The sequence below is a fragment of the Papio anubis genome, chromosome 17 (genome assembly GCF_008728515.1).
Source record: "Papio anubis isolate 15944 chromosome 17, Panubis1.0, whole genome shotgun sequence".
In the NCBI taxonomy this organism is placed as follows: domain Eukaryota; kingdom Metazoa; phylum Chordata; class Mammalia; order Primates; family Cercopithecidae; genus Papio; species Papio anubis.
In genome coordinates this window covers 42,562,396-42,588,248 of record NC_044992.1, presented here as the reverse complement: position 1 = coordinate 42,588,248, position 25,853 = coordinate 42,562,396, and the positions used below count along the sequence as shown (strand labels likewise).

Below are 25,853 nucleotides of genomic sequence, written 5' to 3'. Positions count from 1 at the left end.
GCACTGTGGACGTGGGAATGAGTCCTCGTGTGGTGGGGCCTTTTCTAGAAACACTGTTGGGCCCCGGGGGCCTCGCCGCTGCAGGGCTCTAGGCAGCCCCCCTTCCTCCTGGTTATAAGTGTTTCTGCCAGAGAGAGGCTCTTCCTGCCCTCCCCAAAGGAACAAGCCACAGACTGGGCATGTTAGCAGGGAAACAGGTCATGGCTCCCCAGGGCATGGGGCACAGTGGCTCCAGCTCGGTACCATCTGCCACCACAGGTGGGCCTGACTCCCTTGCAGAAGGAGGCCTGCTGCTGTCCCTGAGTTCAGGGCTTCTTTTTTTGCGGGGGACAGAGTCTTGCTCTGTTGCCCAGGCTGGAGTGCAGTGGTGCGATCTCGGCTCACTGCAGCCTTTGCCTCCCAAGTTCAAGCAATTCTCCTACCTCAGCCTCCTGAGTAGCTGGGATTACAGGCATGCGCCACCATGACCAGCTAATTTTTGCGTTTTTAGTAGAAACAGGTTTTCGCCATGTTGGCCAGGCTAGTCTCCAACTCCTGACCTCAGGTGATTCACCCGCCTCCGCCTCCCAGAGTGCTGGGATTACAGGTGTGAGTCACCGGGCCTGGCTGACTTCAGGGGTTCTTGATGCTTCTTTTAGAGCATCAAGCTCTTCTCGCAGCCCAGGGAAAACTGGCCTCCCCATCAGGCCTGTAGATGGGAGGGGCGGCAGGGCATCACCTACTCCTACCCGGCCTTTTGCAGGAGAGTGAGCTTCTCTGGACTCTCTATGGGTCCCAGCCCCACCTGGGGACAGAGCCAGGCACACCTACCCCACCTTTGGGTCCTTCCCACCTGCCATTTTAGAATCCAATTGCCTAGGCAGGTGCCTGGCCCAGAGCACCCCAGCTCAGGGGTCATTCTGGGAGGCCCTGTGCTGGCCACTCTGTCAGGGGTGACTCTGGGAGGCCCTGTGCCGGCCCCTCTGCCATTGTGTCCCACTGGATGCAACAGTACCCCGGGGGGGAGAAACATTAGGAGCCGTTTCCACGCTGGGGTTCAGAGAAGTTGATGCACCTGCCTGCCTTCCCCCACTGCAGGCGCTAGGTCCAGTCTCCCCACCCCATCTCAGCCTCAGTCTCCTGATCTGTGAGGCCTCTTGGATGGGATCATCTCCAAGCCCCTTCTGAGAGGACTGTTCTAGGATTCCAAAGCAAAGGTGCTAAACGGGGGACCAGCACATTTGAAGTTTTCTTGCATAACTGACTGGGTTGTCAGGGAGACTCACATACAAATGAAATGGATGGAGAAAAATAGTGAGGCGGCTTGTGGGCAGCTCTGTGTGGGGCCCGCGTAGGAGCAGGACAAGAGCGAGGCCCAGCTGAAATGGGTGAGGAGGGGCTAGCCACCTGAAGCTGAGGCTGTGTCCCCTCCCGCCCCCGCACAGGTATGTCCAGAGCCTCCTGGACATAATGGAGTTCCTGGACAAGGACCCCGAGGACCATCGCACCCTGAGCCAGTGAGTGGGGGCCCTGGGTGGGGAAGGAAGGCAGGTGTTGGCCAGGGGCATCTGGGGTTGCAGCCCCTGGGGCAGAAGTACAGCAGGATGGAAGAAAAGACGCCTGCCCTCAGGAACATCCAGTCTGAGACGGGAGACAGACTCTGCTTCAGAGAGCCCCAAGTTTGATGGGAGAGACATGGACTCCATTCTCACTGTTCCCTGAGCCTGGTGGGCAAGACCCAGGCCCTGCCCTGGGGAGGATGAGAACTCTGGGCTTTGAAGTGGGAAGCCTGCCGGCAGGCAGCTAAAAAATCAGAGTGGGCTTTGGGAGGAGCAGGGAGGGCATTGGGAGTCCATCAGATTGGGAAGGGTGGAGCAGGTGAAGAAAGACACTGGAGAGGGGAGTCAGAAACGGAGGGGAGTCTGGGGGTATACCATGTGAACACCTGCCCTGCCCCACAGGTTCACTGATGCCCTGGTCACCATCCGGAACCGGCACAACGACGTGGTGCCCACCATGGCACAAGGCGTGCTTGAGTACAAGGACACCTATGGTGATGACCCCGTCTCCAACCAGAACATCCAGTACTTCCTGGACCGCTTCTACCTCAGCCGCATCTCCATCCGCATGCTCATCAACCAGCACAGTGGGTGCCAGCCACGGTGGCAGGGTGTGGGGGGCGGTGCTGGGACCCAGGGCCGAGCTGCTGAGGGGACCTAGGCCACTCTTCAGAACCCCACAGAAGGAGTCTTTGAGTAGTTAGTCCAGTAACTTTGGAGTTAATGGCTCCGACATGGAAAAATAAAATTTTTCTTTCTCATTCATTTTCCATTTCAAAAACGTTTTGTTTTCAATGTTTGCAAAATGTAAAATTATGTCACATCTTTAAAAGAATGTTTAATTTAGTATTCATAAAAACTCTCATTATGTTCAAAAACAATTTGTTGTTTAGAGTTTCTTATTCCAGGAAGATTCACTATGATTTTTGAGAAGTTGTAGCCAGTCATAAGTGAAACAAGTTCCTCATGCTCAAATAATTTCCAAAGCAAGGTGGTAGGAGTTCTCTTAGAATGTTATAGTCAAAGAAAAGAATAAATGCAATGTGGAGATGTGATGTGGGGAGAGACCTCTGAAAAGATGTCTGTTTCAGGTTTGCAAAGGTCCAACGCAAAGCTTTAAAAACGGCCTGAGCCAGGGCTGGAGGTGTCAGGGGTCAGGGAAGGGAGGACAGAAGCAGGGGAGCGGGGCAGCTTTAGGACTGAAGCCTACAAAGGCATTGGAGGTGAAAGTAGAGGGAGGGGGAGAGCCCAGGGGAAGAGGGAGCGCTGGGACAGACTGCAGCCCAGCCAACAGCACCCTCCCTTCCTGCCTGCAGCCCTCATCTTTGACGGCAGCACCAACCCAGCCCATCCCAAACACATTGGCAGCATTGACCCCAACTGCAACGTCTCTGAGGTGGTCAAAGGTGAGCCATTCCCACAGTGCCTGGCCCGCAGAGGAGTCCCAGGGACCCCTCCAAGCTTACCTGGCCAGAGGGTGACTCGTTCCTCAGTGAGGGGTGCTATGGGTTTAATGCTGGTGGTCCCCAGTGTCAATGTCAAGAGGACTGCCTGCTGGGTGGGCCACCCATGCCCTGAATGACCCCATCTTCTCTCAGATGCCTACGACATGGCTAAGCTCCTGTGTGACAAGTATTACATGGCCTCGCCTGACCTGGAGATCCAGGAGATCAATGGTGAGTGAGCGTGGCTATGTGTGTGTCTGTCTTGGGGCTGGGGACACAGCAGGGCAAGGTGAGATGGGGAGTGAGGAGATGGACTGTTTTCTAGACAGGGGAGAAGCAGAGTTATTATTGTATTATTAATTCATTTGATAAATATTTGGACGGGGCACAGTGGCTCACATCTCTAATCTCAGCACTTTGGGAGGCCAAGGCAGGCCAATCACTTGAGGTCAGGAGTTTGAGACCAGCCTGGGCAATATGGTGAAACCCTGTCTCTACTAAAAATACAAAAATTAGCCGGGCATGATGGCACATGCTTATAATCCCAGCTACTTGGGAGGCTGAGACAGGAGAATTACTTGAACCCGGGAGGCTGAGACTGCAGTGAGCTGAGATCATACCAATGCACTCCAGCCTGGGTGACAGAGCGAGACTTCATCTCAAGCAAATAAGAAATTGAGTGAATGAATGAATGAAAGAGTAAGCAAGACAGAAATGGTCACCGTTCTCATGCAGCTTACATTTTTTGGTGCTGTGAAGACTGGGAAATGGGGCCTTCAGCCAATTAACAAGTAAATAAACAAGACCATCTCAGATCATGATGAGTGACAGGAAGGAAATAAAATGGGGTAACTCAACAGGGATGGGGAGGAGGGGCATGTTAGATGGTGTATCAGCTTGGCTGCTTCCCTAGAACTCCAATACCAGTGGCTTACTTACGAGGGAGGTTTCCCTCTCGCCAGCCTCTAGCTGGGGAGGTCAGGGCTGGCTCCCCACCCCTGATTCAATTCTAGCCTGGAGGAAGAGAACAAGGGTGTGGAATGCAGGGCCCAAGAATTGAATGCATCACTTCCATGAATCACCGGCTAGGCAGCTCAAGGGAGGCTGGGGATTTAGTCTCTTGCTGGGTAGCCATGTACTCAGTTAGAACCTTGTGGGAGGGGTGCCTCCTTTGGGTAAGGTGGTTGAGCGGTGACCTCCTGACAGTTTCCTGACCCTTGTTCTTGACTTGCCCTGCAGCAGCCAACTCCAAACAGCCGATTCACATGGTCTATGTCCCCTCCCACCTCTACCACATGCTCTTTGAGCTCTTCAAGGTAAGGAGGCTGGGAGCTGGTGCTTTGCGGGGAGCGTGGGTAGGGCTGGCTTCTCCCATGCTTCTCTTACCTCTGCCCCTCCGCAGAATGCCATGCGGGCGACTGTGGAAAGCCATGAGTCCAGCCTCATTCTCCCACCCATCAAGGTCATGGTGGCCTTGGGTGAGGAAGATCTGTCCATCAAGGTATGTGACCCTTTGACCTTGGGGACCAGGGAGCAGTAGTGGAGGCTTCTCTCCTGCCAGGAGACGGGCTCTCCTTTTCTCCTACATGGTGGGCAGATCTTGGGGGTGGGGAAGACCATGAGAAGGTCAGGGTACCGGGCAGGGTGGGGAAACTGAGCTGTAGAGAATCCCTGACACATCCCTTCTCTCCCAGATGAGTGACCGAGGTGGGGGTGTTCCCTTGAGGAAGATTGAGCGACTCTTCAGCTACATGTACTCTACAGCACCCACCCCCCAGCCTGGCACCGGGGGGACGCCGTTGGTGAGATGGCTTCACCCCAGCCCCTCCCACCTCCTGAGGGAGGCTTCTCTCCTCCTCACTCACTTCCCCTGCTCACTCAGCTCCTGTGTGGCCGTCTATGACAGTCACCTGTCTTGAATCTGGGCCCCGCGCCTCCCGCATCTCCCCAGTCTGCACACATCTCACCTGTGTCAGATGTATCTCTGTCACCTTTCCCCCATCTTCCCTCTTCTCTGTGGCTCCCAAACCCCCAATTTCTACCTTTCTGAAGTGTTGTCCAACTTGTCAGCACCTCCCTGTTAGAGAACTTGAGACTCAAAGGAGCCACAGGGCCTGCTCTGACCTCCTGGCCCTTAAGCGGAACTCCTCTCCCTGCCCAAGCCTCCCTCCCACATTCATGATTCCCTCATTCACCCCACACCCACTTCTTGCCTCAGTGTCCCCTCCCGCATGTCCCCTCCCCACTCCAGCTCTGGGACCCCCGCCGTGTGACTCCAGCTCCATACCCTTCCCTCCCTGCGCCAGTCCCTGCAGCTCCAGGAGGCCCCTGCCAGCCTCCTCATCCTCACTGCCTTCCTGCCCCGCTGCAGGCTGGTTTTGGTTATGGGCTCCCCATTTCCCGCCTCTACGCCAAGTACTTCCAGGGAGACCTGCAGCTCTTCTCCATGGAAGGCTTTGGGACCGACGCTGTCATCTATCTCAAGGTGAGGGCCCTTCCTGCAGAGCCCGGCTGGCGAAGAGGTTTGCTGATGGGACCTGGGCAGGCTTGGCCAGCTGCGAGCCTTCCTTTCCACCCCCCCAGTCCTTCCCTGGCCCCAGACTCTGAGAATCCAAGCAACGCTACAGTTCCTCAACCTGAAGAACCCTCAACCCCCAGACATGCACAGCTTGTCAGGGAATTTAGGGGAGTCCGTGGTCTATGATTAAGACCCCTGTGCTGGGAACCCTTGACTTGTTAGACCCAGAAGGAAGGGGACACCCTAGATCTTGCCATTCAGCTCAGAGGAGAGAAGACTGAGGCCCGGAGTCGGTGACTTGCTCAGGGTCACACAGCCCAGCCTCCTCCCCCTCCTTCTCCCTCCCTTAGAGGGAGCTGCTTTCTTGAATGGGCAGGAGGGGGACACAGGAGAGACCACCCTTTCGTGGGTCTTTGCAGGCCCCCGTGTCTGGCAGCTGGGCTGCTGCTGAGCTGGGGTGGGGTGGTCTGCTGAGGAGTGGACAAGGCACAGGGAGGTAGGAGGGGCTGACCCTGGCACTCCCCAGGCCCTGTCCACGGACTCGGTGGAGCGCCTGCCTGTCTACAACAAGTCAGCCTGGCGCCACTACCAGACCATCCAGGAGGCCGGCGACTGGTGTGTGCCCAGCACGGAGCCCAAGAACACGTCCACGTACCGCGTCAGCTAAGGGCCGCCACTCATCTGCACCTGAGAGGACGGACTGCCGCCTCTGGGCCCCACCACCACGGTGCCCCTCACCGTCCTCCTGGGGGAGCAGGGGGTGGGTTCTCCCTGATGACCAGGCTCTGTCTCTATAGAAGTCACTGCGGTGATAGGTCTGTGATGGTCCCTAAGTGCCAGTCCATCTCCGTGGAGAGCCCTCGGTGGCTTCCCCATCTCTGTGGGCGATGCCTGAGGGTTGGGGATGTCTCCACCCTGATGGGGTGTCCCAGAGACATTTCCCCATGGCAGTCCTCCTCTCTGAGACCAGGGCTGTCACTTTTCTGCCAGGGGTACTGGGTCCCCCTCAGCACCCTCCACAGCCCAGGCCTTCCAAGTGGATGCTCCGCTTGCCTTATTCTCCCAGCCCACAGAGGCACCCTGGGCTTTGGCCTGTTGAAGAGGCTGGGTGCCCTCCAGACCTGGGGACTGAGTGAAGAAAGGGGTTACACCCGTGAGTGGGGAATGAGGCTGGTCCTGCAGCCTCTCTCTCCACTCGGGACTTTAAGGTCGGTGGCAGAGGGGGTGGCTCTCACAGGGCCCAACCCTAAAGTGGAGGAACCTTGTTAGACCCAGAGCTTGCCACCCAGCCAAGCTGCTCGAGGCCCTGCAGCAGCCTTGGCAATGTCTGTGCCACCTCCCAAGCCCTCCCAGCATGTCCTCACGTGCTCATGCCCATCCGCCCCTCCACAAGCCCAGTCCATCCTGCCTGAGTTCCAGCCCCCAGCCCCCACTGTGCCCAGACACGTGTGCTCAGGGTGGCTTTCTCCCAGGACCCTCTGTGTATATAGTTAGTTTTATAACCCTGAATGCCCCCACCCTTCCCCTAAGCACACGGGGGTTAAAGCTGTGTGTCCCTCCCAGTGGCTGTGGCAGTGACAGTGACACCCACACCCACAGTAAAGAGGAGACTGAATGAGACTGGCCTGGCTGCATCCCTGGGGGAGGGGATCCACATGTGGGCGTGTACACACGCACACTGCAGCGCCCTGTGACCACCACATGACGCACTCGGGACGTCCGGTCCAGCTCAGGACCGTGAGTAAAATACTGGGCAAAGCCATCTGTGCAGAACGCCGGATGGCCCAGCACCTGGTGACAGACCTGTTGTCCCACCACACTCGGCCCAGCAGAATCTGGCCAACCCAACAGCTGGAGCAGACAGAAATTCTGGTCACTGGCACATCATAAGTGTTTATTGAAATAAATTGAGAACTGCCTCCCCTTCGCATGCAGGTGGGCACCCACTGTAGCTACTGATGGCTTTAAGGACGTGGGTGCATTCCAACCTCCCATGGCCCTGCCACCAGGCCCAGATGGTGCCAGTGTCCTCATATCTGTTTCCCTCCGAAGCCCCTCTCCCAGCACAGATAGCAGAGGGGGGATAAGGACTGAGTCCCAGGTACAGGGTGCTGGCTGTAAGCCACAGCCCCTGGGCAGGAATGAGGGAGCCAGCATGCATTGGTGCCATCCGTCGCTCTGGGCAGATGGGAGGAACTGGAGGGGTTTCCAAGCAGGAGCCCCCCGGCCCCATCGGTAACTCTGACTAGTGTCCTGGAAGCGGGGCTAGCTGCTGACCAGCGCCACACATGGACACTTCCTCCAAGGACATTTCGTAAAAAGGATACATGCTGTCCCGAGGCTGCTGGTAGACTCCACCCCCATCCAGGGAGCTGGCCCCAGCCCTCAGTGTGGCCCAGCGAAGCAGAGCTTGCACCGCCTGCCAGTTCTGAGCCCACTGATTCCCTGACAATGCCTGGGGCAGATGGAGTGCTGATGAACCTTTCCAATCTCGCAGCTGCCAGGGACCCCCAGGTTTTGCCCCTCTGCCTGGCTGGGGTGACAGCTGACCAGGTCAGCAGCTCCTAGGCTTTGGCTGGTGGAAGTGGTGTCCTCTGTCCCTATCAGCTCCTGTTTGCTCAGCTCCCAAAGAGGGCTCAGGTGCCCTCTGAGGAAGCAGCAGGAAGTGAAGGGAGTCCTGGCTTGGAGAATGGGTCAAAGACCAGGTTTTGAATGGGCCCTGAGAGGCAGACCTGTGTGGATGTCATCTCGCCCCCTGGAACCCACAGGACAGAGGAGGGGAGTGGGAGAAGGGGGTGTTCATCTTCCCCTCTTGAGTCCTGGCAAAGACTGCACTCGCCCCAGGCTGCTTTCTCTGCTCTCCTGTTGAGGAGTTTGGCTGGGAGTCTACCCTGAGTGCAACTTGCTGCAGCGGCCACTGGCCTCTCAGGGGAGCAGGACAGAGCTCTCCCACCACACAGCCCCCTGGGAGAGTGGAGAGGAGCAGCTCCCACACCTACTTCTGCTGAAATGCCCAGCCCAGCTCTGAGCCCTGGGGCCCAGCCTCAGGGCCTCTGGCAGGCAAGCAGGCAGGCAGGCCTCCTAGCTCCCCTCTACCCCAGCAGCACGGTGGCCTGAGGGCAGTGGGACAGCCTGACCCAGGCTCCCAGACTTGCCTCGGCCCTGGCCTCTCTGCCCTCTCCCCTTCATCTGCTCCTCCCCCAGGAATTCTGTGCCAAACAAGTCCTCAAAATAGGATTTATTACTAGGCCCTCTCCCTGGGGTCTCCCTTTCTGGGGGCTCTGGGTCTAGACCAAGTGACAGGGTAAGAGAGGGCATGTCCGCCCTTGATCGTGGGACCAGGCTAGCCCAAGCGCGGCGCCCAGGCCCAGCCTCCCTGGTGAGGCCTGTGCCCGCCGAGCCAGCGGCCGCCAGCGCCTGTGCACCCTCCCCTAGCTCTTCTTGGCCTCCTGCTCTCGGCGCCGGAGCTTCTCCCGCTGCCGTGCAGCCTTCTCCTGGGCCTTGCGCTCCTTCTCGGCCGCCGCTGCCAGCTCCTTCAACTTGCGCTTCACCAGTGCCCGGTCATGCGAGTTGCTGAGCCCCAGGCTCTGGGGAGGAGTCCAGGGTGAGGGAGAGAGTCCCAGAACCTTCCCAGTCCTGGCCCCCCACGCCCAGGCTCCTTTTGCCCCAGGTGTACTCTGGAGCTCCGAATCCTCCCTGGAATGGAGCCTCCGCCTCCTACACTGTGACCTGCCCGTGGATCAGAACCCCCAGAGCAAGAATTTGGAATGAGTGTGGTTGGGAGAGATGAGGGTTGAGGGTATTAGGCGCTTCCTCCTCCTCCCCTACCATACCTCCACTCAGGATTTCAGCCTTGGCCTGGCCCTGCCCAACCTCCTGAGGCCCAGAGATGGGGAGTCACTTGCCAAAGGTCACACAGTTAGTCAGTGCCCAAGGACCCTCCTCACTTCCAGAGACTTCCTGGGGGCTCTTTTCACCATCCCTGCCCCCAAGCAATTCAGCAGAGAGCAGGAGACAGGCTGGGAACCTCCCAGCTTAGAGGTCAGAGACCACCCACCCCCTCCCTACATCCTCCCTCTGCCCACCATTACCACCAGCCTCTGAGACAGAATCAGACCAAGCTGACCAGGGGGAGACATGTGGCTTCCCATGACACCAGGAAACTCATATGCATCAAGGGTCATCCTAGAGGGCAAGGTCAGCCTGGAGACCAGGACTGGAGCTTGAAGGTCACACTGAAGTCATGGACTAGAGTTTCAAGTCAAACTAGGGATTCATGCTACAACACAAAAGATTAGACCAAGGACCTTGCCTAGAGGTCAGAGGTCAGGGTAGTGGCCACAGATGGAGTGAAAAGGTCAGCCCAGGAGACTGGGCTGAGGGTCAAAGGTCAGGACAAGGACTTCCAATCCTTGAAAGTCACCTCAAGTAACTGGGCTGGGTCATGGCCCTTCCGCTCTGACCCACCTTTAGTTTGCTTCCATCCAACTGCAGCAGCTGTGGCCCGTCTACCTGCCGTGCAGCAAACTCGGCAGCATACTGTTCCAGGTTGAGGCTCTGCAGCCACTGGCCCACCTGCTGGCTGGTCCAATGGTGGACAGGGGGGAGGGGTTCATCCAGGAACTGGGCAGAGACCAAGGACAGTGAGGGGGAGGCTTGGCTTGTGACCTGAGCACCTTGCAGAGTCAGAGGTCAGGACTCTGTGGGTACCCTGGGCCAGCCTTGCTCACCTCATCTGAAGACTGAGACAGCGTGTGGTAGGGGTAAGAACATTTGACCTCCTGCCGGGGCCCACTGGGAATCTTGGGGCTGCTGCTGGGGGGTGTGGAGTCATCACTCAGGGTGGATTCCTAGACAGAAGAGGGTGCATGCCACTGAGGAGAGTTCACCCCCAACCTACCATCCCTATCTGGGTGGAGCCGAAGTCCTGGACTAGGCACCAGGAGTTGCTCAGTGCCCCTGTGCGTGAGCCAGGAGCTGGGCCCGCACACAGGACACGATAACTCATGTCGGGCATCAGGACCTAAAGCTTCCAGGAGAGCAGGCAGCCATCTGGAGCACATGAGGTTAGAACCAAGCCAGGTTAGTAGGAATGGAGGCGGTCTCAGGCAAGGTGTCACTTCCTACAGGCAGCCCACCGGGATTCCCCCAGGCTGGGTCAGGCGTCTCTGCTCTGTGCCTCCCACCGAGGCTCTAGTACCCCAGCTAATAAGTGCCTGATTAGAGGTCTTTATCCTCACTGGACTGTGAGCTCTAGGAGGGCCTGGGTTTTATCTTGTTCATCATGGTGTCCCAGTGCCCAGCAGAAGGGAAGAAAGAAAGAGAAGGAGGAAGGAAGGAAGTTCCAGGTTCTTTCTCCCCCGAATTCCCAGCTTCTGATTTTCTCCTCTGCCCAGCTGAACATAAGAAACAGAACCATAGAACAAGTACTGGGCTGGGGGTCTTAAAGTTTGGCACCTACATCTGTGCCAGTCTGTGGGCAAGCCCCTTCTCTCTGGGCCTGCCTTTGCTCATCTGTACAATGGAGATGAGCGTGCCTTCCCTCCCTACTTCACTGAGCCTTTGTGAGAGTAAAGCAGAAACGCGTTTGGGGCTTTGTAAACTGTAGAGGGCACTCTGAACATAAGCAGATGCTCATCATTGCTTCTTTTACTCGGTCTCACATCACATAGGTTGTAAACTTTCAGACCACTAGGCTGGGGTCCTGTTCTTCTCTATATCCCCCAGGCCTCACCCTACCAAGCAGGTGGCCCAGCTCCTCACACAGGAGTGGGGTTAGAACTGAGTCGGGCAGAAGAGTTAGCAGGAATGAAGGAAGTCTCCAGCTGGGGGAACAGTAGGGAATCAGTGTTCAGTGATTTGCTGAATGCATGAACCAGTGACTGAATCGAGGAATGAACTCCTCAGGATATGAAAGAGTGGATGAGTGAATGAATGAATTCAGAGAATGCATGAAGTAACGGATCACTGCATGGCTCCATGGATGGACACATCGATTCCAGGAATGTCTGAATCCCAGCCTGAGCCAGGGTGAAGTATGCCCTCATGTCACCTGAGACTGGGGGCCAGTTTGGGGACAAGTAAGCTATGGACTTACCTGGGAAGCTGACTTCTTAGGGCTGAAGCCCTCGTGTTTAGGGGAGCAGGCAGGGGAGGTGGTGCTACCCGAGGATGCTGAGCCCTTGCCGCTGTCTGTGAACCAGGAAAAAGGCAGGAACGGGGAGACCCCTGACCTGCCGGACCCCTCCACTGACTCCCTGCAGAGAGAGTGTCCAGCATGGGTGTGGGTATAGAGGGGAGGACCAGGGCACACAGGGAGCCGGGGTGGGAGCTGTGGGTGGGCCGCCGTGGGCACTTCTCACCTGCTGCCCATGGACAGGCGGTTGCTGCCTTTCTCCTTCCGGCTCTTGCCTGTGGATGCTCGGCGCAGGGTGACCCTGTGGGGAGGAAGCAGGAAGTGGAGCAGCGCTGCCCACTGTGCTACCCCTTACCCCAGCAGCTCCAAACCGTGTGATCTAGCCCTGCCTCCACTCACCCCAGGTCCAGGAACTTGCGGCGGGTCTTCTTATCCAGGCCGATGGTGGGGCTGGCGGGCTCGGGAGGACTGGCGTCACGGCTGTCATCTTTCCAGGGAGAGAAGGAAGGAAATTGCCTGTCTGCTGCCCTGCCTGCCTCCTTCGGCTGCCAGTGTGCGCTGGTAGAAATTCTCTTGACTTGGAATTAGGCAGCCTGGCTCTGGTGACCTTCACTAGCTGGGTGTCCTAGGACAAGCCACTTTATCTCTCTGAGCTTCCTCCATTTTAAATATGGGGATAATAACATCCACCTACTTCATGGGACCCAACGGGATGCTTATGACAGCCTTTTACAAGCTATAAAATGTTCCAAAAAGGTAGGAACCACTACTACTCAATTTTATCCTGGCCAACTTTTTTTTTTTTTTTTGAGACGGAGTTTTGCTCTTGTTGCCCAGGCTGGAGTGCAATGGTGTGATCTTGGCTCACTGTAATCTCCACCTCCTGGATCAAGCAATTCTCCTGCCTCAGCCTCCTGAGTAGCTGGGATTACAGGTGCTCGCCACCACGCCCAGTTAATTTTTTGTATTTTTAGTTGAGACAGGGTTTCATCATGTTGTCCAGGCTGGTCTCAATCTCAAACTCCTGACCTCAGGTGATCCACCAGCCTCGGCCTCCCAAAGTGCTGGGATTACAAGCGTGAGCCACCACACCCGGCCTGTCCTGGCCATCTAAACAGCCTTCCGATCTTGGCTCAAATGTCATTTCCAGGATGTTCCCAGACAGGCCAGGCATCCTGGTGTATGCTCTCCTGCCACGCTGCCACACACATTTCCCAAATAGCACTTGTTATAGTTTGTAGCTAGACATTTAGTTAGGGGATGATTTGATTGGGTTTTTGTTTTGTTTTGTTTTTGAGGCAAGGAGTGATCATAGCTCACTGCAGCTCAGAACTCCCGGGTTCAAGCTATCCTCCCACCTCAGCCTCCCAAGTAGCTGGTTCTACAGGTGCACACCACGCGGGGCTAATTTTGTAATTTTTTTCTGGAGACGGTCTCGCTGTGTTGCCCAGGCTGGCCTCGAACTCCTGGGCTCAAGCGATCTTCCCATCTCAGCCTCCCAAGGTGCTGGGATTACAGGCGTGAGCCACCAGCCAGGCCTGACTCGATTGTTTCTCCACTAAACTACTATGATGATAAAGGCTGCATGTGTTTGCTCACCTGGCTGTCCCAGAGCCCACAGGGTCTGGCACTTAGTATGCGTTCGGTAAAGAATGGGCGAGCCGCGGCGTTCACTCTCCACCTCCCTCAGCCACTCTGCCCAGTTGCCCCTTCCGCGGCTGCGGTGCGCGCCGGGACCGGAAGGGCTGCTGCGCCCCGGAGCGACCAGCAGGCGGTGCAGCGCTGGCCGCCTCTCACCTTCGCTGTGCGGCTCTGCGCGCGGGTGGCGGCGCACGAAGCTGGGGGAGCTGTCGGAGGAGGGCGCGGAGCGCGGCGGAGAGCAGGAGGCGGCGGCGGCCAGGCCCTCGTGCGAGGCAGCGTTGTGCAGGGGCCGGTAGCGCGTGAGCGGCGAAGGCGGCGGCTCGTCCTCGTCCAGGCTGCGCCGCAACCCCGGAGGATCCAGGCAGAAAGAGCCCCCGGCCGGGGACCCCGGGCCTGAGTGCAAAGGCGAGCGCAGCCGGTGCAGGGGGCTCCCGCAGCCGTCGGTCACCTGGTCGAGGAGGCAGGCGCTAACCGAGAACCCTCCGCCTCCCTTCCCGAAGGAGCTGGGAGACTTTCACCCTGTAAAGTGCGGGCCCTGAGGGTCCTTCCGGGGCCTAGAGGGAGGGTTTCCTCATGGGGGGTGGCTGGAGAGTGAGAGGTGGGAAACAGGAGCTTTGAGTCACATAGGCTGGGGCTGAATTCCCCCTCCTTCACTTACAGTGACACTGTTACTGGACCTCTCAGGGCCTCAGTTTCCTCAGCTGTAAGATGGGGCTAATAATATCTTCTTTACAAATGATTAAGTGAGCCAGAAGTGAACTGCAGCTAACACTTGTTAGCATTACTAGGTCAGAAGTCTGGGGATGTGGTTTCCCTGGAAAAGCACTTTGGAGAGTATCCAGGGGTGGGAGGAGTGGGAGGGGTGGGAGGGTGTATGTGTGTTTTCCTAACTTGCCCCAACCTTGCCTCCGGGCCCGTCGGAGCCTTCACCATCCTCTGCGGAGCTGGCACTGTCTCGAAGCCTGGAGCGGGACGGCCGGTGTCTCCGGCCCTTGGCCAATAGTTGGGCCCGGGCCTTGTGTAAACTGCTGTCCAGTCTGGCCGTCTCTGGCACAGCCAAGTCCAGGTCTGCGAACCGGGGGAAGGGAGCAGAGACCAGACACATGAGAGGTGATGGCAAGCCCAGAGGCCCACCTCAGGGGCCACCTGCACCCACACCTCAGGCATTCAACCCGTGTTCTTGAGTGCTGGGAGTACAGACAGATGAAAAACAGGGTGTCTCCCCGTCTCAGGTGGGAGTGGGTGAGTGTTCAGGGGAAGCAGACATGCCAGCACTAAAATACAGCACGGTGTGATGAACCCTCACGTAGACACGGAGGAATGGCAGCCCTGTTTGGATACATCAAAGGAGGAAACACCAAAGCTGGGTTTTAAGGTCTGGGTAGGAGGTTGTAAGAGATGAGGTGGGAAAAACAGGTATATGCAATGCTAGGAAGTAGGGAAACAAGGGTGGTACCTCCAGGGACAGCTGGAGGGTAGCTTTGTGGAGAGAAAGGTTGGGTGATGAGGCTGGAGAGACGATGGAAATAATGGCTACCATTTAAGAAGCACTTACTACACATCAGACAGTGTACATACATCATCTCTCACTCAAACAACCTGGTGGGGTTGGGACAGTTACTGTGCACACTTTACAGCTGAACAAACTAAAACTTAAGTCACTTGACTAAAGCCACCAGCTAGCAATGGTCCAGGATTTGAGCCTGCCTAGTCTGGTTCTAGAGACTGGCCCTACTGGGGACACTGACTTGCTGTGCCATGACAGGGTCTCACTCAGAGATAGCACTGCTGAGCATCTAGAGGGCTTGCAGTTGGAGTGGAGCAAAGAGACACCCCCAGAATCCAGTGGCAGTGGCAGGAAGGAAAAAGTCCCATCGTCCCCTGAAATTTCTCTCCTGCCCTGGGTCTGTGACCCAGTGCTAGGTCTTGCACAAGGACACGGAGGAAGAGTAGGCAGACCCAATGGGTCCAGCATAAAAGTCCTTATTGCTCATAGCTCCGCTTGTCATGTGCTGTACCTCGGAATGAAGCCCTCATGCTGTACCAGTCCTGAGCTTGGCACTGGGGTCTCCAAACAGAAAGAGTCTTCCCAGGCTTCAAGATGGGTCAAGACCTTTCCTCCCTACTCCACCCACCATGATCTCAGGGGCTCTGTTCCATCACCCATACCCACCTGGCCTTGTCTGATCCTCTTTCCTGTCTGTAGACAACCCCTAAGCCACCCCAGTTGCTCTCCTGACTTAACTACCACCTATTTCTATTTCCAGCCTTGACCCCCTCCCCTGAATTCCAAGCATGGGCACTCAGGCACCTGCCAGGGAAGTTACCATGTCAAAAGGCCCAAGGCATCTCAAGCTCAACTCATCAAAATGAACCGATCATGTAACCTCAAACCAGCTTCTCCTCTCTTCCTTGACTCAGTAAAAAGCCCCCTTGTCCACCCAAGTCGCCCAAGTCAGACAGCCCTAAGCTACCCTTCTCTCTCAGCCCCAGACCCAGTTGGCAATTCATGTGTCTAACTGTCTAGTTGACACCTCCACTTTGATGTCCACCAGGGGTCTTCAGCCTACATGTGCTGCAACCTCCTGATCTCTACGCCCCAGAGCTGCTCCTCCCAGTCTTGGTGAACAGTAGCTCCATGCTTCTAGTTGCTCAGCTGAACCCCTGGAGTCATTCTTCACTGCTTTCCCTACCATCCTACAAACTGATTCATCCACAATTCCTGTTAGCTCTACTTTCAAAAGATAGCTAGACATATTGAAATATTTATGGTGAAGGGATATGATGTTTTGGACTAGGTTCCATATAATCCAGGGCAATAGGCTAGGGAGGGTGTGGATGGAATAGATATGAAACGAGACTGGCTGTGACTAGGTATTGTTGAGGCTGGGTGGTGAGTTCTTGAGTGCTTGATAGAGTACACTCTGCTGTAATCTCTAATTTTGAATCTGTTTGAGATTTTCCATAATAAATTATTGTTTGTGCAAATGTATACACATACTCCTATATATGTGTATATATGAAGAGAAAGGGAGAAGAGCAGAGGAAGGGAGAGGAGAGGAAAAAAAAGGAGGGAAGAGGATAGGAGGAAAGGGAGGGAAGTGAGAGGGAGAACTCACAGTCTCTTAGACCAGAGGGTCTAAACTGCCATCATCTTTTAGCCTGGATTATTACAAACAGCCTCCTAGCTGGTCTTCCTTCCACCTCCCTTTCCCATCTACAGTCTATTTTCAACACAGCAGCCAGAGTGATCCTGATCAAACATGTCAGTTTATATCACTCCCCTGCTCAGAACCCTCCAGTGACTTCTATCTCATGCAGATTAAGAGCCAAAGTTCTCCCAGTGGCCTTCCAGAGTCAGCCTATGCTCGCTTGCCTCTCTGAGCACTACTCCTGTCCCTCCACTCCAGCCACCCTGGCCACCTGGCTCGTCCTCACACAAGCCAGCCTGCACTGCAGGGCCTTTGCACCTCCTCTGCCCTTTTTCTGCAAGACTCTTTCCACAGATTTGTGCACGGTTCTCTCCCTCACTTCCTTCAAGTCTTTACTTAAATGCTTTCTCTCACTGAGGCCTTCCCTGACCACCCAACTTATAATAGCCCCCCTACTCCAAAACCCCACTCCTTTTTTTCCTATATCATTTCTCATTCTCTGGCATGCTATATATTTTGCTTGTATCATTTAATGTCTCTCTCCACCCGTTAGAATGTCAGCTCCATGAGGACAGGTTTCTGTTTTGTTCACTGCTGTACCACAGGCAGAGAACAGTGCCTGGCACACAGTAGGTGCTTAGCACACCCTTTTAATGAAAGAAAAAAGTTCTGTTGATTGGCCTCCTCACACCCATGGAACCTGGGCTCTCCTCTCCCTCTGGACTGAACTGCCTTAGCTCAGGCCTTCACCTGAGTAGAGGGGAAACTACCCCCACCTGCCACCCCCTGCCACCCCAAAACATACGACTCTCCCTCCTTCGCTCCCTGCCTCCGGTCTGGCTCCTCCTTGTACCTTCCATGTGACTAGAAGAAACTTTCTGAAGCACATTTCTTTTTCCCTCCCCTCCCCTCCCCTCCCTTCCCCTCCCCTCCCCTTCCCTTCTTCCTTTGACAGAATCTCACTCTGTCACCCAGGCTGGACTGCAGTGTCATGATCTTAGTTCACTGCAACCTCTACCTCCCAGGCTCAAGCGATTTTCCTGACTCAGCCTCCCGAGTAGCTGGGACTACAGGTGTGTGCCACCACGCCTGGCTAACTTTTGTATTTTTAGTAGAGGTGGGATTTCGCCACATTGGCCAGGCTGGTCTTGAACTCCTGGCCTCAAGTGATCTGCCCACCTTGGCCTCCCAAAGTGCTGAGATTACAGGTGTGAGCCACCACGCCAGGCCTGAAGCATATTTCTGACCATGTCGCATACTCTCCTGCTTTTGAAACTCTCACAGAAGGGGTCTCAAAGCTAACTATATAAAGTCCATGCTACTCAGCCATCTATTCAAGGCCTGAGGGGCCCAGCTCACCCTTTCTGTGTTCCCCACAGATTCCTCCTCTTATATGACCATGGCTAAGAGCACTGGCCTTGGAGCCAGATGGCCAGGCTGAAGCCAGTTCTATCACTTGCCAGTTGGGTGACTCTGGGCAAGTTACTTCCTTTTAGGTGTTAGCTTTCTCATGTGTAAAATGGGATTATACTAGCACTATCTTCCTTATAGGGTGGTTGTGAGCATCAGATAAAATAATCCACATACAGTGCTTCGCCATAATGCTATGACTTAGTACGAGCTCAAGAGGCGCTCGCTGGTGATGGCGTCTGTGGAATCAACTGAATTGCTTATACTGATACCTATATGTGTACCTGCCCCTGCTTCGCTTCCCACCTCCATCCCTGTGCTCCATCTCTCTCCAGCCCTTCTTTGTCTGGCTAATCAACTCTGACACAGCACCGTCTGGCAGCCGCACCACACTACCATATGGTCACGATATGGTCGGGATATGGTCTCCAGTGACTGTCTCCTCATGCTGGCCTGCAACCTGCAGAGGGTGAAACCCTTCCCTGTCCACTGTGTATCATGAGAGCCTGGTGCGGCTCCTGACAAGGAGCAGGTGCTCAGGAAGTGTTGAAGCAAAGTCACACTTCCATGGACCAGTGCATGCTTTGGCAAAGATGGACTCCAGACACACACGGGTGCTGATGAAGGTCACCTCCACGCCCATGCCCACATCCCATCACGTCCACATTTCAATCCTCTGCCCAGCACTCCCCACCATCTAGTATGTTCCTTGTTTATTTATGTGTGCTTTGATCATCTGTCCCCCTACTTGCCCCTGCAGGAAAATTTGAGCTCCATGAGGACAGTGATTTTGTCTGGCTTGTTTGTTGCTGTCTCCCCAGAGCCAAGGACAGAGCCTGATGCATATTAGGAGCTCTATAAATATTTGTCGAATGAAAAGACAGGGGGAGACTGGGAGGCTACTACCTTAAATGTGGCAGCCAGACTGAGGTCTGCTATAAAGAGCTGAGGTTGTAGAAGGAATAAAAAGAGCTTTCTAAGGAGAGGGAATGGTGCAGCCTTGGGCTTGGAGCATCTGGGGAGCAGCGAGGGGGCCAGCACAGCCTGCAAGGGGACAGGAAGGGTCTGGGGGAGGGTGGACACCTCCAAGAGGAGATTGCAGTTGTCCAGGGGGCAACCTGCTGGTGTTTCCAGTCCCTGGGGCTGTACTGGCGGAGGGAGCCCTCTGTTCCCAGCCCCTGACAGAATCTCCAGGCACTGCCTGGAAGCAGCAGCAAGGATTGAAGGCTGAACCACAGAAAAATAAGAGCTAATCCTTATTGAGCTCTTACTGTGCTAGGCACTGTTCTAAGTGCTTTACAATTACTCAATTACTAGCTCATTGGAGCCTCCCCACAGCCCTACAAGGAAGGGACTCCAGGAATTCCCAGGGCAACCTTAATTTGCCCGAGGGCAGAAAGCTGGTGAGGAGCCCACCAGGGTTACAGACAGGCGGTCTAGCTCTGTTAGTAAGCATTAACCACCCTCTCTGAAGCAGAGATGGGAAGGAATTTTGAGTCTAACCTCTCGTTGTATGGATGGGAAAACTGAGGCTCACGTAGGATAGAAGGACATGTTTGGCCGAGGCGACAGAGGGAGTTAAGGAGAGTGGCTCCCAGGCCAGTGGTCTGGCATCCTCTACCCTTCTGGCACCTAGCTGGTGCCTAACCAACTCAAAACAGGGAGAGGGGCCCCTTGCTCCTGACTCTGGGCCATATCAGCACCATGGCCATCTTACCTTGGAGGGGCTGGGGAGCCAGGGGACTCCTAAGGGGCTTGGTGGTTTTGAGGCAAGGTGGGGCCAGCCTGTCCTGGGTCCTCTGCTCTACGAGGCTCTCCCTCCAGCTTCTATCTCTTCCCTCTTCTCTGCTCCTACCCTCCTTCCCTATCCTCCTCCCCCATCTCTCTCCCTCTTCCTCCTCCTCCCAGCCCTGGGCAGTGGGAATTCATAAATATTTAATGGCCTTTCAGGTCAGGAAGCAGTGAGGACCCAGCTACCTCACCAGTGAGGAAAACAGGCAGGGGTTGCATGTTAGAGGGTAGGGAGGTGGGGGAATAGGGGCAGAAAAGCCCAGGGAAGGGAGAGCTCATTTCTGTCAGGCCTGGGCTTAAGTCTGGCCTGAGTAGGAAGGCAGTTCAAGGCTAGGGAAGCTGGAGGAGACTGGGATGGGAAGCAGCAGTTCCTGGCATGGCCAGGGGAGAGAGGGAAGAAGGAAGAGATGGGGAGAAGGAAAGCAGGGGAGGAGCTGGGGACCCTCTGGCATAAGAGCCCCTCGAGGAGCAGGCCACTCTCCCCCTCTCCCTTATTCCTCCAAGTTCCTTTGCTCAACGACTCCTCCTGACTCCTCCACCCGAATCCCGCTGGGAAACCGGCTTTCCGCCCCAGTGCATGCTGGGAACTCTGCCCAGCTGGGGTGGTCTCTTTCTCCAGTCCACACAAGAGAAGACTGCAGGGGGTAAATGATGGTACCGTGGTGTGTGCATGCACCCCAGTGTGTACTGAGGACGTGGGCGTGCAGGCCAGCATGAGGGGGCCAGCCTGGGGGTATTGAGGCTGTGTGTGTTATACATTTGATTTCAGCACACATACAAGCAGGGTGAGGTCCCTTGCACTTATTTATGTGACTTGGAAAACGTGTGTCATTTGGGCTGGAGTTTACAGGTGTATAAGATAGTCACTAAGAGCAGGAAGTCTGGCAGTTTGGGGTTCTATTCCCAGCCCTGCCACTAACTAGATATGTGATCTTGAAAGCAAGTGACTTCAGCCCTCTGTACCCTACACTCCCGGTCTGTAAACTGGGCTTACTTCTAAGCATTATTGTAAGGGTTAACGAATACATTGCATGTGAGATGGGGGTGCTTAACCTAGTATCTGGCATAAGATAAGCACTTAATAAATGGGGACACTTATTATAACTGGTGTGTCCACTAAGATAGTGGTGACAAAGGGTCAGGCCACAATACACACACACACACACACACTGAAGTTAAAAAAGAAGCGCCCTATCCCCCTCAATGCCTGGTGGCCCAGGAAGGAAGTACTCTATGGCTGTGTCTATTGACTAGAGATAGAGCCACACAGAACTTACCAAAAACCTCATCCACGGGTTCTCGGAGCTTTGAAGAAGCCATGACTCAAGACAGCTGGGGAGGACAAGAGGGGAGAGAAAGAAAAAGAGAGCCTGGGTAAGAGATTCAGGCTGGCCGAGGCAGGAGAGATGTCGAAGGCTACCTGCTCCAGGCCTGTTGGCTCCTCCCCTTACCTTAGAACCCTTCTTTTAGCCCCTGGAAGAGAAGTCATTGGAATCATAACCCAGATCATGGGCGCTGGGGCAGGAGGTATAGTAGGAGGGTGGGGGCAGACGTAAATCCAAGGCACAGACACAAGCTGAGCCCTGTGTTCCTGGTGTCCTGGTCCACTGATTTGCTGTGTGCCTTCACGTGGGTCACTGAACTTCTCCCCTTCACTGTCTTGGGCCTTCGCATCATTAGCATCCCCTAAAAGCTTTCAGTCATCAACTGTCCAATCAAATCTGGGAGAAGTCATGGAGATTATTAAATCCAATCCTCTCATGTTACAAATGAAGAAACAGAAGGGGGAGTGACTGGCCCAAGATCACATAGCAAGTTAATGGCAAAATCAGGACCAGGACCCAGGTTCTCCCATCCGTCTACCCACCTATGCACTCATCCACCTACTTGCTTACTCATCATCCATTCACTCACCCATCTATCTACCCATCCAACCATCCAACATCTGCTCCCATGCACCCAACATCTGCTGCCGTCTGTCCATCCACCTATCTTTGCATCCATAAATTCTCCATCTCTTTTCCAATCCTGCCTCCCTCTTCCCTACACCCCCATCACTGGTGCCCTCACCACCTGCCTTTCTGAACATGAGCTGTTCAGGAAGCTGGCACCATCAGCAGGGCCACTGTTCCAGACATAGTTCTCACAGTTCTTGACAGACTCACAGATGTAGGAGGGTATGAGGAGTACACACAGCACACAATGGACAGCCAAACCTCTATGATGCAACTATGTTCTGGGAAGAAGTGTGAATGGGTAGGGTTTTCTTTTTCTTTTTTTTTTTTTTGGTTCAAGGTTTTTTGGTGGGAAGCAAGAAGGGAGGGCAGATAGGGAAGGATATATGTAGCTGAAACCATTTGAATAGACTTTCAAGCAGATGTAGGATTCCAGTAGCCCTAGGGAGCCCACTGGTCAGGAAATACTGAATCGGGGGAGAGTGAGGAAGCTCAGGGGCCACTGATGGTTTAAGGCAAGGGGACGCTGCATGGCTGAGACTTGACCTCCAATTACGTCTAACACTCAGGTCCCCAGGAGAATGGCAAGACACTGAGCTAGATCATACATGTGTCAGATGTAGGAAGGCTAGGCCACACGCCTGCTGGGGTCTTTTCCAACTCTTCTTTTCCATTATTACATAGACATCATCTACCTTTACTGTGGCCAGCCTTGGGAATTTTTTTTTTTCTTTTTTTTTAAGACGTTGTCTTGCTCTGTCGCCCAGGCTGGGGTGTAGTGGTGCTATCTTGGCTTACTGCAAGCTCTGCCTCCCGGGTTCATGCCATTCTCCTGCCTCAGCCTCCCGAGTAGCTGGGACTACAGGCGCCCACCACCATGCCTGGCTAATTTTTTTGTATTTTAGTAGAGACAGGGTTTCACCATGTTAGCCAGGATAGTCTCGATCTCCTGACCTCATGATCCGCCCGCCTTGGCCTCCCAAAGTGCTGGGATTACAGGTGTGAGCCACCACGCCAGGCCCAGGAATTTTCATATCCCCACTTTACAGATACATATCCCCACTTTACAGATGTGAAAACTGAGAAACAGGAGATGAGAGGAAGAACTAAAGCCAGGCAAAGTTGATGCATGCTTATAATCCTAGCTACTCAGGAGGCTGAAGTGGGAGGATCACTTGAGCCCAGGAATTCTAGACCAGCCTGGGCAACATTGTGAAACCCTCATCCCAAAAATAAGTAAGTAGCTGGGTGTGATAGCTCATGCCTGTAATCCCAGCACGTTGGGAGGCCAAGGCGGGCAGATCACCTGAGGTCAGGAGTTGGAGACCAACCTGGCCAATATGGTGAAACCCCATCTCTACTAAAATTACAAAAATTAGTTGGGTGTGGTGGTGCACACCTGTAATCCCAACTACTCAGGAGGCTGAGGCAGAAGAATCACTTGAATCTGGGAGGTGGAGTTTGCAGTGAGCCGACATCGTGCCATTGCACTCCAGCCTGGGTGGACAAGAGGGAAACTCTGTCTCAAAAAGAAAAAAAAAAAGTAAGTAAATAAGTAAGCAAATAAATAAAAGCAAAATAATAATAATAATAATAATAAAAGAGGCAGAACTCAGCCTTGAGCCAGGGCTCCTGCCCCTCTGCACTATCTTAGGTGATGATCTTCAGTTAGGGGTGGAGGAAGGGATAAGCGCAGAGGGAGGGAAGCTGCTCCACACTGACCAGGGCTGGGAGAAGCATCAAAACCACCTCCAGGCTGGGCGCAGTGCCTCACGCCTGTAATCCCAGCACTCTGGGAGGCCGAGGCGGGCAGATCACCTGAGGTCAGGAGTTCGAGACCAGCCTGACCAACATGGAAAAAACTGTCTCTACTAAAAATACAAAATTAGCCGGGTGTGGTGGCACATGCCTGTAATCCCAGCTACTAGGGAGACTGAGGCTGGAGAATGGCATGAAGCCAGGAGGCGGAGGTTGCAGTGAGCCGAGATGGTGCCATTGCACTCCAGCCTGGGCAACAAGAGCGAAGCTCCATCTCAAAAAAAACAAAACCACCTCCAGATTCCATAAATGCCTGGGGCTGAAAGCAGAAAATGAGCTGTAGGAAGGGGTCATCAGGGAAGTAGACCCTCCAAGAACGCTCCTGCCATTCTTGAACTCCGGGGGCTACTAGCAAAGATCTAGAACATTTCTTCCTGTCCTGACAGGCCAGATGGGAAGGGAGGCTGACCCTAAGAATTAACCACATTTCCTCATTCAACCCACAAAGCCTTATCTGGCTAGGACCCAGCTGCCACCTCCTGCAGGAAGCTGTCCTAGGTAGCCTTCCCTCTCATTTGTCTGCGTAATTTCTAAATCCACCCTTCTCTAACTACTGGGAAATGGGGAATTCTTCATACTTCATTGATTCCTTAAATAGGTCTTATCTCCCCCCCACCAATCAGATGGGTGTTCAGAGAAGAGAGGGTCAGACTAGTCCCGTCAGACTAGGGACTCTGAAGACAGGAACTGCCTCTCCCATCAGAATGGAGGCTCTCTGAGGGCAGTAGTGTTGTCTCCTCTCAGCCTCTGAGAATGAAGATCCTGTGTTCTTTATTCAAGAGCCCAGTCCAGGGTCGAGATCCTCTACTGGCTGGAGGCCTCCTCTTTCAGGCACCCTCTGGGCTGGATCGGGGTTTCCTGCTCAAAGTCACTCTGGGTCCATCCTGATTCAGCACAACTGCTCTCTTTTCTTCCCTTCAACAACTAACTTCCTGGGGTGTGTGCGGGGACTCTCCCTACATTGTCTCCCGGGGGTCACCAGACCCCTCCCACCCAACCTTCTCCTTCCAAAACTGAGCCTAGAAAAATTAGACACCAAACCCCGCCCCCACTCTCATGCTCACACACACCCCGCACACTCACACACACATTCAACCAGGTAACTGCACAGGGGTGGGAATGAACCGGTTCCTCTGGATACCCTTCCCCCCGAGGCTTCCAATCCCGGAGAAGGAGCACCAATGACCTTTGACCCTTTTCTGAGAGAAAGGGAGGCAGGTGAGCTCACAGCCTCTTGGGACTCAGGGGAAGGAGAAAGAAAGAAAGGGCGCACAATTCCTGGGGAGGGAGCGGGAGCGGAAGGAAGTGAGGAGTAGGAAGAAGCAGAGACAGACACACAGACTGGCGGAGAGTCCACAGGGCTGCTGAGAAGAAAGAGATCACACCAAGAGTGGGGCCAGGGGAAGCGGCACTGGGGATAAGGGATTCCGCCGCCCCGAGTGACGCCCGAGGGTGGGAGAGAAGGGAGAAGCCCTTCGGGCAGGCGAGAGGAGAGGGCCCCTGAAGAGGAGAAAGCCACAGAGAGAAGTGCAACTGGGAGAGGCCGGGAAGAGGTGGATGGGAAAGGAGACTGGTGGTCGGGGAGGCAGTTGTGGAGCCAGAGAGGTAGTCCCGCCTTCCCATATCGCCGGCCGTCCACCGGCTTCAGGCTTGGGGTAGTCCTCAGGAGTCGGGGACCCCCTCAAAGCACTGTTGGAGATGGGGTGAGGTTGGGGATAGGGCACCTACTCCACTCCCAGAGCCCTTCTCCCCCGTCAGAGCCCGGTGGCTAGTTTCTCTCCAATCCATCAGCACAACTCCCCGCCGGGCAAGAAAGAGTTAAACCCTCTCCCCCTCCCCCCACACCAGCTTTTTATTAATTTCTCCGGGCGTCGGGCGGGAGGGAGGGGATTAGGGCCATAAATCCTATCTCCGCCCCCTCCCCTGACAGCCCGGCACCCCAGCCCCGTGCGGTCCCCCTAGGGATAGGGGAAGAAAGGCCCTTGGCCCTTGGCCCTGCCCAACCCCACTCAGGGTCCCACCGCGGGCCCAAGTGGCCCCAGCCCCAGTTCCCGGTCCACCCTAGGGCGCCCGGCCCCTCACCTCCGGCATCGGTCATCTTCAGCGTCTGGCGCCCCTGGAACCCCTCAGGCCCATGGTGCTCGAGGCGGGGGCCGGGCAGGAGAGGGGTGGGGGGACCGTCACCCCGGCCGCGGGGGGCTCCGGGCGGGCTCGAGCCGCTCCATCCCGGGGGTGGGGGTGAGGTCGGCAGGAAGGGTCCCGGAGCCGGGGGTGAATGGAGGGCGGGGGATGTGGGGAGAGGGAGCAGTTTCGCTGGAAGCAGGAGGCGCGGGCGGGGCCGGACCAGGAGACCTGACGGGAGGATGCTCCGTGTGTGTGTGCGTGCGTGTGCGCGTGTGTGTGTGTGTGTGTGTGACAGAGAGAGAGAGAAGAGCGAAGAGCGAGCGCC

The 25,853-nt window shown here is 55.2% G+C and overlaps 2 protein-coding genes across 4 annotated transcripts in view; one reads left to right on the top strand and one right to left on the bottom strand.

Annotated features, from left to right (window-relative positions):
* The window catches only part of PDK2 (pyruvate dehydrogenase kinase 2), a 13,656-nt gene extending 6,236 nt beyond the window's left edge, over positions 1-7,420 (top strand). The window contains exons 2-10 of the mRNA XM_031657565.1: positions 1,425-1,496; positions 1,941-2,125; positions 2,855-2,944; positions 3,137-3,214; positions 4,223-4,299; positions 4,386-4,484; positions 4,678-4,785; positions 5,355-5,468; positions 6,028-7,420. Coding sequence (XP_031513425.1) covers positions 1,425-1,496; positions 1,941-2,125; positions 2,855-2,944; positions 3,137-3,214; positions 4,223-4,299; positions 4,386-4,484; positions 4,678-4,785; positions 5,355-5,468; positions 6,028-6,168 — 964 coding nt within the window. The 3' untranslated portion in view covers positions 6,169-7,420. The remainder of the gene's footprint in view (positions 1-1,424; positions 1,497-1,940; positions 2,126-2,854; positions 2,945-3,136; positions 3,215-4,222; positions 4,300-4,385; positions 4,485-4,677; positions 4,786-5,354; positions 5,469-6,027) is intronic.
* SAMD14 (sterile alpha motif domain containing 14) lies at positions 7,369-25,853 on the bottom strand. Of its 3 annotated transcripts, none has more exons than XM_009190206.4 (10): positions 25,487-25,853; positions 20,909-20,963; positions 14,180-14,346; positions 13,435-13,726; positions 12,037-12,124; positions 11,864-11,938; positions 11,599-11,758; positions 10,232-10,351; positions 9,969-10,124; positions 7,369-9,088 (listed from the first exon to the last, which is right to left on the bottom strand). In XM_009190206.4, the coding sequence occupies exons 2-10, from the start codon at positions 20,949-20,951 to the stop codon at positions 8,933-8,935; spliced, it is 1,257 nt and encodes a 418-aa protein (XP_009188470.2). In that variant the 5' UTR covers positions 20,952-20,963; positions 25,487-25,853; the 3' UTR covers positions 7,369-8,932. The 3 variants fall into 3 exon arrangements, with proteins under 3 accessions (XP_009188470.2, XP_017806040.2, XP_017806039.2); XM_017950551.3 differs by lacking the exon at positions 25,487-25,853 and adding an exon at positions 21,083-22,382 and having other exon boundaries at positions 20,909-21,001; XM_017950550.3 differs by lacking the exon at positions 25,487-25,853 and adding an exon at positions 21,083-22,382.